General features: G+C 38.6%; 1 protein-coding gene across 1 annotated transcript in view; it reads right to left on the bottom strand.

The window, feature by feature from the left end:
* The window catches only part of CEP85L (centrosomal protein 85 like), a 108,035-nt gene extending 88,260 nt beyond the window's left edge, over positions 1 to 19,775 (bottom strand). Inside the window, exons 1-2 of the mRNA XM_045544256.1 lie at positions 19,333 to 19,775; positions 7,083 to 7,241 (exon numbers count right to left, since the gene is read on the bottom strand). Of these exons, the coding sequence (XP_045400212.1) occupies positions 7,083 to 7,241; positions 19,333 to 19,405 (232 nt within the window). The 5' untranslated portion in view covers positions 19,406 to 19,775. The remainder of the gene's footprint in view (positions 1 to 7,082; positions 7,242 to 19,332) is intronic.
* Positions 19,776 to 20,871: the final 1,096 nt, after the last annotated feature.

The following is a 20,871-nucleotide window of genomic DNA, read 5'->3' on the forward strand; positions in this document are numbered from 1 at the left end:
ACTTACATCTGATAATGTGCTACTTTCCTGCTTGCTTTTACTAAGTCAGTATTTTCCAAATGCATAGAAAATAGACAATTGATGATAAAAAAAAAAAACCATTCCATATCAGACTAGTGTTCATGCCTATAAATCTGAAAGCAGAAATTGATAATATGCTGTTCACAGAATATTACATTGAACATATCATTTACTCCTAAATGTTTCTTATTAAAAATGCTCAGGCTGGATGCTGTGGCAACATAGCAAGACCTCGTCTCTCAAAAAAAAATCTTTTTTAAATTAGTTGAGTGTACGGGCACACTCCTATAGCCCCAACTACTCAGGAGGATGAGGCAGGAGGATCACTTGAACTCAGGAGTTTGAGGCTGTAGTGACCTATGATCATACCACTGCACTCCAGCTTGGGTGACAGAGCAAGACCCTGTCTCAAAAAAAAAAAAAATCTCAAACCTTAGCATACAAAAATGTTGGCTGGGATCTGGTACCCTACTCCAAGAGATTCTGATTCTGAAAGAGTAGAGAAAGGCCCAGGAAATACCACTTTTAAATAAGTGATTCAGTTATTCCATTCACTATAACATCATTCTATATGGGTCTAATTCTAGCTCTGAAGTCTTCAAACTTAAATATATCAAGTTCAAACATGACCAATATCTGAGTTCTAGTGTAAAATCTGATTTACTGTGACATTCAGAACTCATTACTTTCAAAACTAAGGATCAAAGCTTCGTCTACTCACCCACATATGCACATAGATACACATGTACACACATGAATAAACAAACAAGGAACTAAACATTTGACTGTATGAATGTCTGGGGGGGAAGACCATTATATCTTTAACCCATGAGTACAGAAAAATGTTAATTTTAACAATTCTAACACTTTAAAAAATGTTATTTTGCCCTAAGGAAACACAGTTAATTGGAGGTAAATATAATACAATTCCTAATATGCTATATTAAGCCACTTAATTGTAGCCACAAATCCCAAATGCAAGTTATTACGATGGCATATAGCCCACTTCTAAGTTACAACAGTGAAATCTGAAACTAGCACAGGATAGTCCTTTTAAAAACCAGAAAACAGGGGATACGGCATTCATAGGGGACATAGAAGAGCTAATGGTTTCAGTCAGATTTAAACTTGTAAGGGCAGAATATCAGCAAAGGACATCACTGTAACCTGATAATGCAAGTAAATTATATTTAAGATAACATATTTCTGAATTCCAAACAAAATCCCAATCTTCTGTTTCACTGTCATGTTATTCTTACCTGGCAATAGGTGAATGAATACATTGATTCTATTATTAATAATATCTTCTCTTCCACATAGAGAAAGTATCTCTCTCTCTCTCTCTCTCTCTTTCTCTCTCTCTCCCTCTCTCTCTCCCCCCTCTATCCTTCTGATAGTAAAAAGGAATTAAATGGGAAAAAAAGATGACACCCTCCAGCACTCTAGATCTATCTTATAACAATAAATCATGAGTCTTCACAGTTTAAAAAAAGTACTGAGGAGACTATATAACCCTGTATTGAAATATTTCTGGTTTAAAATGTAACATCTTAATATATTTACCAGTAAATAGGAAATATAATAATGAATATTATATTATTTTAAATAAAAATGTTATGTTAACTCTAACCACAAAGACAATAATTAAGTTTTATATAACACAAGAACTTTTTTTTCTCTTCCTGGTAATAACATGATCATATCATGTCATATAGACACACACAAAAAAACATTTTATGCCACATGTAACCTTTCCCTTTTTTTTTTAAACAAATGTATTCTCTATATTTTTAGGTAAATATTTTTAAATATTATAAATCATACTTTGGTAGGAAAGGAATTATATAAAGTAATTCAACAATAATTCAACTAAAGAATCTCCTAAGAATGTATTATGTACAAAGCACTGTGCTAGGCAGAAAAAACAATAAAAATATATTATTCACAATAAAAGTATGAACTATAGGCCTTCCCGTCAAGGCTTACAATTTCACTGTTACACAGCTACAGAGCTGAACTAAAGCTTATCATAAAGAAACTACAAAATACCAGCCAATGAGAAGTGAGCCACAGAGAAAGAGCAGACTATTCATAAAATAGTGTCACTGTCTCAGAATGATAGCCAACTTCTCAACAGCAATAAAGGAATCCAGAACACAGTAGACTAATATCTTCAAAAGGTTAAGAGTAAATAACTGACATCCAAGAACTGTTCTTTCAGGGAAACTATCTTTCAAGATTAAGGGCAAAATACATTTTCAGCTAAGCAAAATTAGAGTTTACCACCAAAAGACGCACTAAAACAAGCATTTCAGTTCCTTTAGTTTCTTTCAGGATGAAGAATAATGATTTCTGAGTTTCAAAAAGGAATAGTGAGGTGGAAAAATATAAATTGGTGATTAAATCTTAAAAAATGACTACATAAAATAATAAAAACAGTATCTAATTTGTGGGTAAGAAAAAGAGGGAAAGATATCAAAATATTTGGCAACTATGGCATATAACTCAAAATAGAGGTAACTATCATTCCAAAGTTCTAAGGTCCTTATATTTCTGAGAGGAGGATAAAGATTCTGATTACCATTACAGATAGTCAACTTAGGGGTACATATTATGATTTCTATATTAACATCTAAAAGAATACATAGAGATAATATAACTGGATAGCCACAGGCAAAACAATAAAGCTGTACTCCTACCTTATACCCTCCATAAATATTTATTCAAATGAATCATAGGACTAAATGTAACAGTTAAAACAGTAAGACTACTCTTCGAGGAAACCATATGTTTAAATCTCCATGACCTTAAGTTGGGCAACAATTTCTAAGGTACAACACCAAAAGCCCAAGCAACAAAAAATATAAGTTGGACTTCATTAAAATTTAAAAATTTTTTGATGCAAATGATACGCTCAAGAAAGTAAAAAGATAACTCACAGAATTAGGAGAAAATTTCTGAAAATCATGTATCTAATATAGACTTTTATATAGATTATATGAATAAATCTTTATGTAATAAACTCAATAATAAACTCCTGAAAATGGCAGACTAGAAACAGCCTGCACACACTGCTCTCAAAGGAGAGGATCAAAAGTTGCAAGGAGACGTTCACCTACAAATCACTGTATTAGAGGGAGCACTGTGAATTATCAAAGAAGCAATGGGAGACACACAAAGTGAAGGAGAGGGAAGCTGGGTAAACTGTTTGGCAGGTTTGGAAGGTACCTGGGGGAAGGCACCCACAAGTGAGGAAGGGTACAAGGAGAAAGCCCAGGGCCACACTCTCCCTGCAGACACAGCAACCCCAGCTGCAAGGAGTTGGCAGCACCAACACCACCACCACCACGGTAGGTACCAGACAGATCAGGGAGCTGCTTGGAGACTGCTCTGAACTGGAGAGCAGGCACCACAGGATCCCACTGGCTTCTGATCCTGGGTTACTACAATCGATGCCATTCTGAGCTCTCAGCCCTAGAGTGCCTGGTAAACACAGGGGTCAGCTCCACTGCAGCCACCTCCCCCATCGTACCTGCCAGGCCAGGGAGGGAGTGGGCAGAGCAACATGCCCCTGTGACTGGGTGCCGAGCATCCCCCCACCCCAGGCACTGGAGGATCCTAGAAGAGAAGGTACCCATGGCCCCCAACATCCACTGCCACCATCTGGATAGCACCACTACTGCTGCTGCTGCTATCACCTGAGAAGCACCACGGCAACTATCACTACCAGTCCTGGGAGGAAAGAAAGCCATAGCCACGGCAACTTGCCCACAGCACACCTGCCCTCTTCAAGATGCCAGGACAACGCACACTGCATATTTCAGCAGCCCTGCCAGCCATGTCCTGAGCAGCGACCATTGCCCCACCCTGTCATGCCCTGCCTGGCTGCCATGGCCCCATCCACCACTTGCCACCCAGTTCCAACTGCCCCACTCCCCAGATGCCACCACAGTCCTGCCCCTTGCACATTGCCCCAACCTGGACCTTGGCATACCACCCACCATCCACCACCATGGACCCACTCCCCTCAGCTGCCCCCCCCCACATACCACCACTGTACCTGGACCTCTGTGGAGCCAACTCCCACAGCCCTCCCACTGTGGCCACCATCTAAATAGCCTCACCCAGCTGCCACTGCCACCACCACAGGGAGACCCAGGAAGAGCAAACTCCCATACCACCTGCCTCCGTGGAGAAGGACACACCCAGCCCCCTGCCCGACCTTCCAACAGGGGCCTGGAGACCAACCCATCACTCTGCACAATATGCCCCAGCAATGGCTTTGTGACAACCACAGGGGAATGGGACAATACTGGAGAACAGATGCATCTCAATGCATTCACTTGTGTCCTGCTGGGTCAATCTAGAGTAGGACACAAGTGTGCAATCCAGGGACCTCTTTCTTTCCACCAAGTAGGAGAGCTCCCAGCAGAGAAGAGCAAGTGCACCATGAATTTATCTGTCTTGAGCTGAAAGGAGAGGTTTCAGATCAGAAGGAACCGGCATTGTACTGGGTATTATAAGTAACCTAGAGATGATTTAAAGTATACAAGAAGATATGTATTAGGTTATATGCTAATACTACACCATTTTACACAAGGGACTTGAGCATCCTTGGATCTTGGTATCAGGGGTTCTGGAACTAATTACCCACAAATACTAACAGACAGCTGTATTTGCAGAAGATAGGACCATTACCTAAAACAAAAAACTCTTAAAACTCAACAAGAAAACAAACCACCCAATTAAAAAACAGGCTAAAGACCTTAACAGAGACCTCACCAAAGAAGATATACAGATGGCAAATAAATATATGAAAAGATATTCCATATCACATATCCTCAGGGAAATGCAAATTAAAACAACAAAATACCATTACATACCTATTAAAATAGCAAAATCCAGAACACTGACAATACCAAATGCTGAGTAGGATGTGGAGCAATAGAACTCTCATTCATTATTGGTGGAAATGCAAAATGGTACAGCCACTTTGGAAGGCAATTTCTTACAAAACTAAACATACTCTTATCTTTTGACTCAGCAATCGTGCTCCTTGGTATTTATTCAAAGGAGCTGAAAATTGACAACCACTCAAAAACCTACACATGGATGTTCATAGCAGCTTTACTCACAATTGCTAAAACATGGAAGCAACTAAGATGCCCTTCAGTAGGTGAATGGATTAAAAAACTGTGGTATATCCTGACAATGGAATATTATTCGGTGCTAAAAACAAATGAGCCAGCAAGCCATGAAAAGGCATGGAGGAACCTTAAATGCATATTACTAAGTGAATGAAGCTAATCTGAAAAGGCAATATAATGTATGATTCCAACTGTATGACATTATGCAAAAGGCAAAACTATAGAGACAGTAAAAAGACCAGTGGTTTCTAGGGGATGCAGGGAGGAAGGGATGAATAGGCAGAGCACAGAGGATTCTTAAGGCAGTGAAACTATTCTGTATGATACATAATGATGGATACATGTCATTATAAATTTGTCCAAACTCATACAATACACAACATCGAGACTGAACCCTAATGTAAACTATGGACACTCGGTGATAATAATGTGTCAGTGCAGGTTCATAAATTTTAGCATAGGCACTACAGTGGTGGGTGATGATGGTATGAGGGAGGCTGTACATGTGTGGGGACAGGGGGATCTGAGAAATCTCTATACCATCCAAAGAATTTTTCTGCTGCTCTAAAAAAGAAAGTCTATTTAAAAAGTGTTATCACTACCACAAGGAGATGTCACTAGACTATCAGAATAGCTAAAATTTTAAAAACACCAAATGCTAGCAAAGATAAAGAGAAAACTGGATCACTTATACATACACGGCTGATGAAAATGGTACAGCCACTCTGGAAACAGTGTGATGGTTTCTTTAAAACCTAAACATGCAATTATATTACACAACTCAACAACTGCACTCCTGGGCTTCTACCCACCCCAGAAAAATGAAGATATATGCTCACACGAAAATCTGTACACACATATTCATAACAGTCAAAAAGTGGAAACAACCAGATGTTTTTCAACAGACTGAATGGTTAAACAAACCGTTGTCTCTCCAATACCACTATTGTCGAATACTACTCATTAATAAAAAGGAATGAACTGTTGATACAACACAACAACCTGGATGGATCTCCAGAGGTAAAAGCCAATTCCAAAAGGTTAAGTATTGTATACATTTATATAGCATTGTTGAAATGACAAAATTATAGAAATGAGGCATAGATTAGTGGTTTCTAAGAGTTAGGGGAGGGGGTAAAGAGAGAAGTGGGAATGGGCAACATGAGGTATATGGAATTGTTCTGTATCTTGACTATATCAATGTCAATACCCTGGTTGTGATACTGTACTATAGTTTTGCAAGATATTACTATGAAGGAAAATGGATAAAAGGTCTCTGATAAATTAAATGATAAATGATAAATAAAATCTCTCTGTATTATTTCTTAAAACTGCATGTGAATCTATAATTATCTCAACATAAAAAATTTAGTTAAAAAAAAAGAAGGGAGGCCGGGCGCGGTGGCTCACGCCTGTAATCCTAGCACTCTGGGAGGCCGAGGCAGGTGGATTGTTTGAGCTCAGGAGTTTGAGACCAGCCTGAGCAAGAGCAAGACCCCGTCTCTACTTAAAAATAGAAAGAAATTATATGGACAACTAAAAACATATATAGAAAAAATTAGCCGGGCATGGTGGGGCATGCCTGTAGTCCCAGCTACTTGGGAGGCTGAGGCAGTAGGATCGCTTGAGCCCAGGAGTTTGAGGTTGCTGTGAACTAGGCTGACGCCATGGCACTCACTCTAGCCCGGGCAACAGAGCGAGACTCTGTCTCAAAAAAAAAAAAAAAGAAGGGAAAACTGATCAAAGGGACAATTTCTTTTGATATATAGCAATACTGAACATTATTAAATATTCAAACACTGCTTTATAATTTTTAGTTTGGAACAATAAAACATATCCCTTGAATATTCTCATATCACAGCCATTCTCATGAATCTGAAGATTCATATCTAAACACTAAGAATATTAGCTCACCTTCCACACTGTCAGAACAGGAAGTTCCAATGCCGGTGTCTCCACTGTCAGAAGCTATACTGTGTCTCCTGATATGGTTATTTCGATGGTTAGATGGAACAGTTGTGGCCTGCCACAATGATTCACTACCAGGTAACCATGCTGATGAATAATCTGGGCCTACAAAGGAAAATACACAAAAGTTAACACATATATAATAACTGAATAGGCAGAAGAGTTCTCTTTTTACCTTGTGAAAAATACATATAGGGTATAAAAGGTTATTTTCTGCCCAAAATAATTTAAAATGACCGATAAGATTCACCAAATAAACTTATATGTCTCATGCATATCAATTCAATTCTGATCTCAGAGCTTCCTCTGGCTGAAGAACTCTGTTTTTTGCTTCTGGGTATTGAACTTTTAAACATGTACTGTTGTCTTATTAAAAATTTTAAACTACCTATTTATTTTCAAATGTCAGTACTCTGGAATAATTGATAAGCAGGAGTCTGTGATTCTACATACAGGCAGTAGTTGAGAATTGGAGCTCAGGGAAAGTCTAATTCAATCATATTGCATGACAATATAAATTCAGTATATACGTGGAAGATCAAAAAAATCTACTTTTCTACTATATCCTAATGGCATCAAATGAAAAATTATTTTACATTATTTTAATTGAATTTGTTTTATTTCTTTAACTTTTGATTAAAGTTTAACAGCATAGCATTTTCCTACTCTTAGCTTGATTTGCCCTTTTGAGTTATAATAAATCTTTATTTTTTTTAGCTAACTTAAGGCTTTTCAATGTTCTCTAAAGGTTTATTTTCACTTATCTTGCCCATATTTAATTTTGATTTGCCTTTTTCTGTTTTACCCATTACTTTACTTAACTTCATTCTTTTACTGTCAAGTATAACACTACTCAAAGGATATCAATGGACCAGTGCCAGTCTGAACTATATGTTACAAGTTAGGTACAGAAATAAAGAATAAGTATTTGGAAATTGTTATAGTACTGTAATTAGAAAGAGCAATTTTAAATCTGCTGAATTTAATATAAAAGCTGTAGAAGAACAAATCTTTACTGATGCCTAACACCATGATCCTCAAATTGGGGCCTATAGACATAGTCATGAAAGTTAAGTTCTCTACATGAATATTAGCTTTTCATTTCAATTACAATCCTTTAAAAATTAATAAGCATATTACAGATTATCTGAATAGCTACCTTAAAATATTATTTCTACATAATTTTAATGCTATTATCTGTATAGCTACCCTAAAACAGATTTATCACATAATTCCAATGCCGCCCCCCATTTATGTTTGCAATTGCAGTTGCTTCTAAGTAAGAGCAAATGACATCACTGGGCACTTACCATGATTTGAAACAAGATAGCTTTACAGAATTATCAAGTGACACCCTATTGAAATTGGTATGCAAGGAATGCCTTCTGGCAGTTTAAACATAGGATCACAAAATAACAAACATGTGCATAAAATTAATTACAACATTTTTTACCACATTTTTAGGAACAGTCATTCTCTATATTAATATTAAAATGAAAACACATAAATAAATAATAAAACCAGACCTGAAGCTACTTGTCATAGTAATCCCAACATTAATGATTCAGTTTTAATAAAACATTATGCCACGTAAATATTATTTTAAAGATTTAAATATAATTTATAAGTTAAATTTGGGCTTTATATATGTATGAAGTATATAAGCAGCCTTAAAAGCCACATACATTTAAATTAACAACCCAAAATTGAAAAATATTAGCCAAAGAGACACTTCTATGACTTGGGGGTCCAGAATACCTACTTAATACTTTGTAGATTCTAGACCTCTCTCAGAATGGGACTTATTTTAATTCATGTGATTAAACACTCTTACATTAAAGCACTGGTTGAAGGTATTCTGTCCCCAGATCTGTTCTAACTCTGATATGTGGTCTATAATCTAAAGTAAAATGTTTTCTTCAATCAGGTAATAACCCATCTAAATGAACTCAAAGTCCTATCTAAACCATCATCAAAACAGCAACCAGCACACTACTTTCTCTCATAAGTACCAACAGGTCCTATTAAAGCAATTGGATGACTGTAAAATTGTTCTCTCTAAAACAAAGACAGAAGCATTACTGTAAGAACAAAGTTCCCAAGACACCCTACATTGGAATTTCTCTTTGCAAGACAGTGTGTTACATTTTTCAATACTAATTTTAACTCCTTTAAATAGAATACTGAATACCCAGGGATAACTTATAAAGACTTAGGAACATTTCTCACACTGGAAGATTAGCATCAAATGAAGAAGCAACCTATTTTATTTTATTTCTGAAGCTTTTTTATTGGAAGCAAGAATGCATACAGTATCAGGTCTTCCACAATATATAAATATATCTGTAACTGCACTTAGAATAACAACTTATCTTATTATTGGATATTTTAATGACAACTCTAAGCCAGAAGAAAATAAAAATAATACCATTGACAAAGCAGATTTATACTTTCACATAAAAAGCTAAAACTATAATACAATCACAAATACAAATGTTTTTCAAAATAAAGATTATCTATCACCCATTAGTAGGTCTTAAAAATCAACTTAAAGACCAACTTTTTTAAATAAAACAGAACAGACCAAAATAGAAATATTAAAGTGCATTTACCCTTATATCACATAAGTTACACATATTTCACATTTTAACATCTCTAAAATACTAACAAGTATAAAGTACTTTTGCACAAAGAATCTATTCTCCTTCTGGAGTAACTCCACTCAAGCCAATCTCTACCCTACTATCAGAAAGAATTATCTTAGAATCACTTACAATATGTTTATCATTCTCCCGATTATATAAATCTGTGGGGTAAAACTCAAACTCATTAAGTTTGGGAAAGTTCTTCAACAGCTGTCCGCCTCATTTTCTAACACTTTCCAACTTCTACCTCTCCCATGCTAGTTCCCCTGCAAATACACTTACCTAATGGCTTCCTCCAAACATATCAGGCTCTTTCATGACTCCAGGCTGTTTCTCTTTTGCACCTTCTTTAAGAGTCCCAGTTCAGATTTAATTTCCTCTGTCTTCCCTAATTCTTCCACGTGGCATTAAATAACTATTACTTTGTTCACTTCCAACATATTCAAAATTCCATCACAGTTTTTACTAAATTTTATTAACCCCTATATATATGACTTTCTTCTCCTTCACCACACTAGGAAAAGTGAAAAATAAAATTTTGTTTTTAGTGTCCAGCACCTAGCACAGAGCTGCACACTTAGGCAGGGTCTCAATAAATGTAGTCATTATAACCACTGGGTATCCAATACATGTTCATAGAATAAAATTAGAATTTTGGAAGCCTTACAATTAAAGCTACAAAAATACACTTCCCTTTAGAAGGATTAAAACAAGGGTTTTGTTTAGTGGTTGTTGTCTGTTTATTTTAAAATCCAGGATATTTTAAACTATCCCTTGAGTCAGTTTGCATTTAAATATCTATTTAAAGATCAGTAAATATTTATCAAAGAAGCTTTTTTAAAAAATAATTTTAAAGATTTGAAGAATTAATGACCGAAACTCCAAACAAAAAATAGAAAAGTTTCCAATAGGTCAAAAAGACACACAAAATTCACAAAAAATAAATAAAACATTAAACCATACAAAAATAATCATATTAATGGTCACTAGAAAGAATAAAAAAACAAAATCATGTACTGCAATGGAGAATATCTAACTAAGATGGCAAAAACATAATATATTGAGATATATAATCTTCATTCCAGTCCTTCATTCCATTTTAGTACTGTATCTCTAGGGTAAATGACTCCAATAGTCTTAATTTGTTTCTTTTGTTAAAAATTAACAGAATAGCTTAATGGAAAAGAATGTGGACTGTGAAACCAGACTACCTGAGTTCAAGTTTTTATCACTTCTTATTAGCACAGTGAGATCTCAAAGTAAATCACTTAGCCTCTCTGTGCCTCAGTTTCTTCATATTTAAAAGGAATAAAAATTATATATATTACCTATGTTAGAGGATTCCTGTGATAAATGAATATGTAAAAACATTTTTAAAAGTGCCAGGCATATTAAGATCTCAATAAATGTTAGTCATATTTTTATTATTGTACATGCACAGAAATCTTCCAGAAGGATAACTAAAAACTATTAAAAATGGAAGACTGGCATGAAAGAAAAATGAAGAGGCTTACCTTCATTTTAAAACTTTCTGTACTGAGTCAATATTTTACTGAGCATATGTATAACTTTAATAATTAGAGAAGAAAAATATCATCTGACAAATACCACATAATAATTCTTCTGTTCCTCATGAGATACAGTGCCCTACTCTCTTACAAGTTTTTAACCTTGTTCTTTTCCTTTCCTGTTCAATCAAGGACAACTACACTATCACCAGCTTCTCTGCCTAATATTATTTCTCATTAGCATGTTTACAACTACTCCTTCAAACACATACCCAATACCCATCTCTCTGATACCCGCCATTTTTTTAACATCTATATTCCAGTAGATTAGGCATACAATAGCTTTCTATTTCTATGATCTCCAAAGTGGATACATTCATGCCATGAGTACATGAGTAAATCCACCAGATGACTGCTGGAAGAAAATGTTAGAGGTTCTGTATACATTCAGAATTATCTTTAGGAAAAAATAATCAGTAGCTACTATTTGTTACTTGCTAAATATAAAAGGGGGGACAAATGGGGAAAGGGGAGATGTTGATCAAAGGGTACAAAGTTTCGTTAGAGTAGAGGAATAAGTTTTAGTGACCTATTGTACTGCATGGTGACCACAGTTAATAATAATGTATATTTCAAAACTGCTAAAACAATACATTTTTAACAGTCTAACTCCAAAAGAGTAAGTCGGTAAGGATGTTAACTAGCTTGATTTAATCTTTCTACAATATATGCGTAGATCAAAACATGACATTGCATCCCATAAATATATACAATTATTATTTGTCAATTAATAAAATGAAATATAAAATCTTGAAGTTCGCTCATTAACCACTGCAAATAATTTTAAAAACATGACCACAAAAGGTGTAAGAATAGATTCTTCAGATATGATTCTGAATTCGCTTATTTTCAATTCTACTACCACAAGGGCCTTAAACTAGGTTGGTTCAGGCTATGGCTAAAATTACCTCAATTAAGAGCAAAGATCAGATGGATAAAAAAAGTAGTTCACCTTTCACAGAAAAAGTATGAATTCTTACAAATAAATATTCACCAAGTACTTCTTATATGAAAGAAGGTTAAGGTAGCAGCCAAGATAGATAAGACTATCTCTCCTCCATCTATGAAAAAATTACATGTCTGTTGATTTCGGTGTGTGGACAAGCCAGAGAGTACTATCTTCTGGTTACATGCAACACTGTATTCAAAAAAGCATTTTGGTAGCTATTCAGAATGATAGCCACATATTTAATTTAGTTTTTCATAAGCCTTTCTTCCTGGTTAGAAATTGGAAAAAAGAGGTACAGTTAAAAACTATTGAGAGTTGTTAATAAAACCACTACAAAGATGAGGGAGTATACCAAGTGGTATTTCAGGGGGTTTACCTTTGTCTTAGACTACAACTATTTCATATTATCACCTAATAGAGAAAATATTCTACATGGTAGAAAATTATGCCAAAACTAAGAAAGAACATCGGCACTCAGGAGAAAATAAACTCCTTGATCAAAATAAATTTTCCTAAATAAGGAAGTTGTTAGATCTAATGAATACTAATTTTTTTAATGTAGCCATTGACTTCTAAAGAAAGCACAGTAGGCTAATTATTCCTCAATAGCCCTTCAATTTTTCTGATACTAGGGAATATAAGAACCATACATAATACATCTAAATGCCAAAATTAAAACAAGATTTTAGTCTTAAAACATTTCAAAATAAAGTTCTGAGAAACTTTATATCTGGAATTTTTGTCCCCCAAATTAAAGCACTTAATTTCTAGCCAAACTTTTCAGTACATCATTCCTAAAATGAGAAAGAATGCTGAGTATTAATGAGAAAGCTTCAGAAAAGCTTCAGAAATGTCATGGCAAAGCCATATCTATATATAATATCTTATGGTTAATAGGTATGCAATCTCTGCCTCTAAAAAAGCAAGGAAACCAACTGGTAGAAAACTTTCAACCATAGGAAATGTAGTCCCAGTCTTTCATCCCATTCTCTTCCAGAGGAGCATAACTAAAAACTATATTTCATTTCAGAATTCTGAACTTTAATATTAAAAATTATTTTAAAAAGTAGTATCAATAAAGCAATCAAGTTTTCTTCACTAGACATCAACTATATAAACCAGGCATGTTCACTCTCTTTAAAGTAATTTAAATTCCTATCAACGACCTGAATTAATTTAGCACTACCTAACAAAGTCTAGGACAGGAAAAGCAAAAATAGGGGCAGAAACCAGGTGTGGTCACTCACTCCTGTACTCTGGAGGATGTGGAGGATGAGGGGAGAGGATCACTTGAGGCCAGGAGTTAAGATCAGCCTGGGCAACATAGTGAGACCCTCTCTCTAAAAATATTTTTTAAAAATTAGGTGGGTGTGGTAGCTGGTGCCTGCAGTCCCAGCTATTCAGGAGACTGAGGTGGGTGGATCACTTGAGCCCAGCAGTTCAAGACCAGCCTGGGTGACAGAACAAGACCTTGTCTCTAAAAAAAAAAAAAAAAATAGAGGCAGAGTTATCTTTCTGAGGTAAATTGTCAGACTAGAAGGAGGTTAATAAGAGCATGAAATAAAACTAGATACAGACACCGTACTAAAGTCTGATCCCTGTTGACAGAATCTACCATCTGATGGAAAGGGAACACTGTTAACATCAGTTCAGATGTCCTGGGCAGAGAACTCTGGGCTGAGGCTCCACCACTGTTTGATGTAAGGCATCCCAGGAAACCCCTCAGCCCTGGGCAAACCCAGGACACTTCCCCTAGTTTTAAAACTAAAAGTCCCAGATACCCAGACTGTTGGGTCACCCTAGCTTGAGAATTGGTAAAGAGAAAGCAATTCAAACATTTATTAAGCCCCTATGTATCAATCCTTGTGCAATAAAATGAGTTTACTAGATTAGATAATCTCTAATTCCGCCATCTTTAAGTTTTAAATCTCTCACTGAAACTGGCCAATGGCATTGATCCATTTTCTTCTAACTCATCTTACATTCCTCTTCAAAGCATGAGACTTTCATGATCACTCCTGCCTTCAGCCTCCTCTCTTCTGGAACACCACATTCTCCTGGATTTACTCCTACCTCCCTGACTGTTCCTTCTCAGTCTCTCTGGATGGCTCATCTTCCTCTACCTGAACAGAAAATGTTAGTGACCCGGGGTTTGGTCCTCTGCTGTCTTCTCTATAATCTCTCCATGTTTTCCATCCAGCTCCATGATCTTTAAACACCATTTATACCCAGGTAACTCTCAAATTCCTATCTCCCCCCTCCCCAGTGGTCTCCCCACTAAGCTCCAGACTTGTATACCCAACTACCTACTCAACATCTCACCTGAACCTCTCAAAAGGATCCCAAACTTCACCTGGCCAAACCAGAATTCCTTACATTCTTCCTCTACCCCTACTAACCTCCCCCATCTCAGGAAATAGCATCACCATCCACTATAATTACTGAAACCAAAACTAAAATGTCATCTTTGATTCTTCTTTCCCTCACTTGCAACCTCCAAACCGTCACTAAATCCTATCAGCTTTATTTCTCAGGTATATGCCAAATCCATCCCCTTCTCTCTAAATTCCAATCCAATCACTCTAATCCAAGCCATCGCCTCTTACCTAATAACTGCAACGGCCTATTAACTGGCTTCCCTACTGCTATTCTTGTCCCTATCCCTCCACAATTTCTTCCCCCACACAATAGCCAGGAGTGATTGTAAACACAAAGGATAAAGAATGTCTGTTCCCTGTCCCCAGTACATAGAACAGTATCTGCCTCACCATAGGCACCTGAGGTACTACTGAGTGAAATGGTACTCTCTCCTGCCATTTCATAGCTAAGCTTCCTCTCACGTACAGAATAGAATCCAAACTCCTTACAGTTCTTAACATTATTGTCAGGTCTTCCTCACTTGACATTCCTGCTCACTAAGCTCTGGATTCACTGGCTTCTCATATTCTTCAAACTCCCCAAAGTCATTTCCACCCTGGAGATTTTGCTGTTTCTGTTCCCTCCACCTGAATGAATACCCCTGCCTTCATGGCAGCTCCTTTTCATCATTTAGGTCTCAAGAGTAATGTTACCTCCTCAGAGAGGCATTCCCTGACCAGCCTACCCAAAGTAACTCTGCCCATCCTCTTCTACCGCACCGAGTTTTCTTTTCTTTGTAGTACTTAACACTAGCTGAATGATCTCGTTATCTGTTTACCTATTGACTGTATCCTCTCCACTAAAATGTAGGCTCCCTTAGAGCAGGAACTTTATCTTTCTTGTTCAATGTTCCCCAGAGCCTAGCACAATGCCTGGCACACAATATTAACTGAAAGAATAATTTAAGCACTATGCTAGGTAACAATTTTTTTAAAGAAAAACAGAAAATAAAATAACTGGTATGAAAAGCAATTTGATGTTCTTTTTTATGTTGATTATTCCCACTCTTAAAATAAGTGACCTTACACAATAAATTGCTCTTTTTAGAATATTATTTTTCTAGTATAAAATATAAAAACCCTTACAGTAATAATAATATCATGTGCCTTAAAAAATTACATGGGTGATCACATTCTTCATTTTTTCATGCAAAATTTATGGGAACTAGTTAAGCTACAACTCACCAAAATACTAGAGACTTTAACACTTCATCATCTTCTCAGAGTACACATACACACATTTTATCCCATCAGAAAAATCATGACTCTCTAAAATCATTCTGATCACAACATACATAAATATTCACAACATGAGATTATCAACTCACCATTTATTGCTTAGCCTCAGATTAATTTACCAGCTTCATTCAAGCCAAGAAGTGATCAAATTCCAATTATTAATCAAGTTCATTTCACAAAAGTCATCACTAAAGTTGAGATTCACCCCTTAACCCCCAATGTCTATTATGAAAAAACATGTCCAGTCGAGCTTAGGCTAAAGAGTTGTTTCACTGTTACTATAGTACTCTTGGGTCCATCTAATTCAGAACCACAGCAGAAAACATTATTTGTTGTAATCATGCCAGTTATTACCACTGTCATTATGATATCACTAAACACTATGGTAATGCATCAACTAAGAAGTAGATGTAAAGCGCAAAGCAATGAACAAATGACATTTTTTCAGGTCAAATGTGTCCTATAACATTTTCTTTTAGCACACTTTAAAAGTATAATACTCTACCTCAAAATGTTTTAAGGGTTGGTTATTTTTAAAATATTACTTATAAAAATGAAGAGACTCAGTATAACTAGGCATTAGTAAGTACTCAAAATATCACTATATCATACTAGATTTCAAAAGCCTAAGGGAAATACATCCTTCCTTCACCAAACTTTCAAACTAATATACATTGTGAATAATATAATTTCAAATGCACTCAACCAAATGCATAAAAGACATACCATCGCTTGTCCTATTTAATATTAGCCTTCTAACCACACTTGCCAGTACAAGGTGAGGGGAGCTTTTATTTGTCCTTTATATGGAAATATAAAGAAATATTTATTTTATTTTGATTTATAACACAATTACTCAGGAAAGCTGAAAACCTGTAGGTAAATCCAAATAGAATTAAATCTTAAAGCAAAGGCCAAAAGTTCAGTATCTTTCAAACCACACTTACTACTCTTATTTTTTACTACCATTTTCTTAAGAAAGTTTCCTCTGAATTGTTAGAAATCTGGTTCTACATTACCTTTGGTTTTCCCTTTAGTCCAGCAACATATTTGTATAAACAAACCAACCAGAACATCGGACATATTGAGATAAACTCATTTTAATACTAGAAATAATTTATTTATCCCTGCCTTCACACTGGCCCTCAGGACAAAAAAGATTGCTGATAAACTCAATCAGAAGACAGGTTCCCTTTGTTTCAGACAAACCCTAAAATAGCTCAAATTAGTCAAAAGATATATTGGACGATATTTCAAAGATATAAATTTTCTTCCAATTCCCAGAACAGAAAAAAGATCCCTACATGAATCAACTCAGAGGTCATAATCTTGACCTCCACCATCTGCTCATTTGCTAAAGAAACCACACAAGTTTTCCACCTAAGGTGTAACTTTTTAAAACTTTAAATTATTTAAAATAACTTTAAATATTTATTAATATATTTGTTTGAGAATAAAGAAACATAACAAAGATTACATATTCTTAGCATGTAGCTGAAAATTTTTTATTGGAAAGCCAAACCCTGATTTACCAATGGTTTATCACGGTGAAAGCTGAGATAGAATACACGCTTCTGTAAAGATATACCATCCAAATTCCTTAAACTTGGATTTGAGGATATAAAATACCTTTTTCTACTATATTCTATGCCATAGCAAATGTCCAGATCTTGCAATAAAACATCAAAGTCCTTCAGTTACTAAACTTTAAACACTAAGATGATTTCTTCATAGAAAACAATGCAAAAATGGATATATCGCTTCCAGTGATATACCTCCAAACAAGCTGCTATTATCACAAGTAAATTTTAAGAGGTTGGGTTACAAAGACATTACAGATGGCTTTTGACATGTACAGATAAATTGAAACTACTTCCTCCAAGTCCCTAGGGATCCCGAAATACCTTCTCAATCACTGAAGTTACTCAGATGGCAGGATTTGCGAAAACCGGTAAGCTCAGGGACCTCTGAACTGCTGTCTCCTTCACAGGACAAATAGTATACAATTTAGAAAAAATAATTTTCTACCTTTTTTTTTTCACTAAATTCACTCCTACATTAAATTCAATTATTTCTAACAGTGATGCAGAACTAAACGTCAGTGCATGATTTCAAAACTAACTGGATTTTTAAAATGTATATATGTCTTTTCTAAGAAAACCACGTCACAAATGCCTAAACCATCATGGAACTGCATTATTTGAAATTTCAATAGCAATCTGGGTTAGTGCCAGATAAACAGCAGAAAATATTACTATCAAAAGACCACTTCCAAATGCTGCTTCTGCCTTTTTGTTTTGTAAATGATAACTTTGAAAAACATATACAAAAATATCTAAGTTACACAAGTCCAGTGCAAACACTTTGTGGAGCAAGGTTACAAGGTTACAGGAGCTCGTTGTAGGAAAATTTTCGAGTAGGTACATACGGCTTTTTTTCTGGATAAAAGGTCTGTATAACTTTCAGCTTTCTCGAAGGAGTTCAAGACTCAATTATCATTAAAGTGCCTGGAAGGACAGTCATCGTGAGGTAATTTGTCACGGGCAACCCAAGCCTTATTTTTTTATCCCAAATTAAGGGAAGATTTATCCTGATTTGGGGGCTCCTACACAACCTCTGAGCAATGCGGGCATGAAATGGCTGTCCTATACAAACTGCCCCCTTCTCACAGGGAACACGGCAAACCCCTAATTTTCCTTGAAGAGGCCAGAGAAAGGCAAACGAATTAACACACCCATTGCTCAAAGGTCGATTGGCTCTCGCAGGACGTGCCCTCCCCTTACGCCGGAGGGGGCTGCGGGGCGGCGTCCGGGCTCCCGTGAGGGGCTGAAGTTCCCTCGGGGCTCAATTGCAGCGACCGCATCGCCGGCAGCTTCCTCCCGCCCCGAAACGTGCCCTGCAGTAGCGGCTGCGGGTGCAGGCACGGGAGACCAGGGCCCGCGCCCCACAGGGCCGGGGCGGGCGCCGAACCGCGGTCGCAGCGACCTTCCCGCCCGGGTCCCCACGGGCGCCAAGCAAGTCCCGTTATCACGCCGGTCACACACCCCACGAGGGAAAAGGAGGAGGACAGGAAGACGGACAACAAAGCTCGGACCGAGGGGGCCCAGGCGAGCTGGATAGCTGCGGGCACCGGGGCTGCGGCCGGCGGGACGCGGAGCCGTGGCGGGGCCGGTGCGCCGGGATGCGGGGCGGACGCGCCGGGGACGCGGCCCGCCAGATGTCAGCCTGCGGGGAGGAAACGGGGTGCGCGGCGGCGGCGGCGGGGAGGCGGCCAGGGGGAAGCCAGGCCTGAGGAGGGAGAGGAGCGGCGGCGGGGTCCCGAGGCGCCGCGATCTGCCACGACCCGCACCCCAGCCTGGAAGCTGTCCTGCTCCTTACCGGCCGGGAAGCTGCGGGCTCCGCCGGGGCTGTCCCGGCCGCCGGTCTCGGGGGCCAGGAAGCGCCCCCACATCGCCGTCGGGAGAGCTGGGTGGGCCGGGGGCGCCCGACTCCCCACGTCCGTCCTCCCTCGCCTTCGCCTCGGGCTGCTTCGGCGGCGGAAACTTGAGCGGAGCCTGGGCCTCGGCGGCGCGGGCAGGAGAAGAGCGGGCGGACAGGCTGGCTGCTTAACGGCTGCTCAGCGACGGGCGGGGAGCGCAGGGGCCAGATTCGCCGCAGAGGCGGCGGCTGCCATGGCCAAGCCGCTTGGGCTGAGGCCCGGGCCGGGGAGGCGGCGGCGGCTCGGCGGTGACGGCACCTCGATCCCCGGCTGAGCCCAGGCTTTTCAAAGGCTCCAGGCGAAGTTGCAGCTGCGGGTTCTCTCCGCCCCTCCGCCAGCGGAGCCAGAGCCCCGTCTGAGGCCGAGGAGGGGCGGGGCCGGGCTGCCGGGGGCGGGGCCTCGGGCGCCTACTTAAGACGTGCGCGGCGCGGGGCGGAGGTTGCGGCTGGGTGGGCAGGCTGCTTTTTCTTTGCTTAGCTCCCTCGGCGGCGACAGGCAGTCAGACCCTCGGCCGCCTCTCAACCTCTCTATCCCGAGACCCTGCGAGCTGAGAGGAGGGCGGGGCCCAGGGCCCTAGCCCGTGCCCCTCCCTTCGGAAATCCCCCACCGCCGCGGAGCGTCTCCCTGAAGGAGACACGGAAGAGCTGTAGCCGCATCGCCAGGGCCAACCCAGGAGAGGCTGAGGGGCTCCTGGTCTCGCTTGGAATTGGGATTGGGATTAAAATTATCATGCATTCCACAAACAGCGTTTATAGATAACTGTTGGGAATGGAAAAGAGGTTGTTTTCCTTAACTAATTTAATGGGGGCGGGGGGGGGTATGACAGGCACCAAAATACTCACGACACCGAGATTTATGCAGGAGAAGGTAAAAAAGATGAAAAAGGCCCGAGGGTAATTAGGACCAGAGGGTTTAGAGAGGGGCCCGGTGTTTTAGGTGACCCACCAGAAAGCACTCAAAATGGCACCAAAGTATATAATGGGCCAGTCTTCCGCTTTGCCTCTTGACCTTAACCTTCCTCCTGGTCAGTGTCCAGCCTTCACCTGAGCCCCTAGTGCAGGAGCAGACACCCTGAGGAAGAACAAAAATGTGCAGCATCCTTTTATTTTTAAATCTTACTTCTTCTCATTGGCAATGTGATGATCCTTCCAACATTTAGTTACCAAATAGTTCATTTAATAAATACTGGGAGAGCACTGTAGTAGGAGCCAGGGTCTGCGCTAGGCCAGTCAGTCAGAGGTAAACCAGAAAGCAAGTCCCTGACGTAGAGAGCCTTTGAGTCCAGCTGTGCTTTTTCTTGTTCAAGAAGTTTGCTAACAAAGGCCTCATATTTGTATTTTTTTCTTAAAGACGCTGTAATTGAGAAATATTGCTTAAAATTTTTAGAGGTTAAATTACATTTAGATATATATTGTATCACTTAAATCTGTGTTGCAATT

This window comes from Lemur catta, chromosome 2, assembly GCF_020740605.2.
Source record: "Lemur catta isolate mLemCat1 chromosome 2, mLemCat1.pri, whole genome shotgun sequence".
Lineage (NCBI taxonomy): Eukaryota > Metazoa > Chordata > Mammalia > Primates > Lemuridae > Lemur > Lemur catta.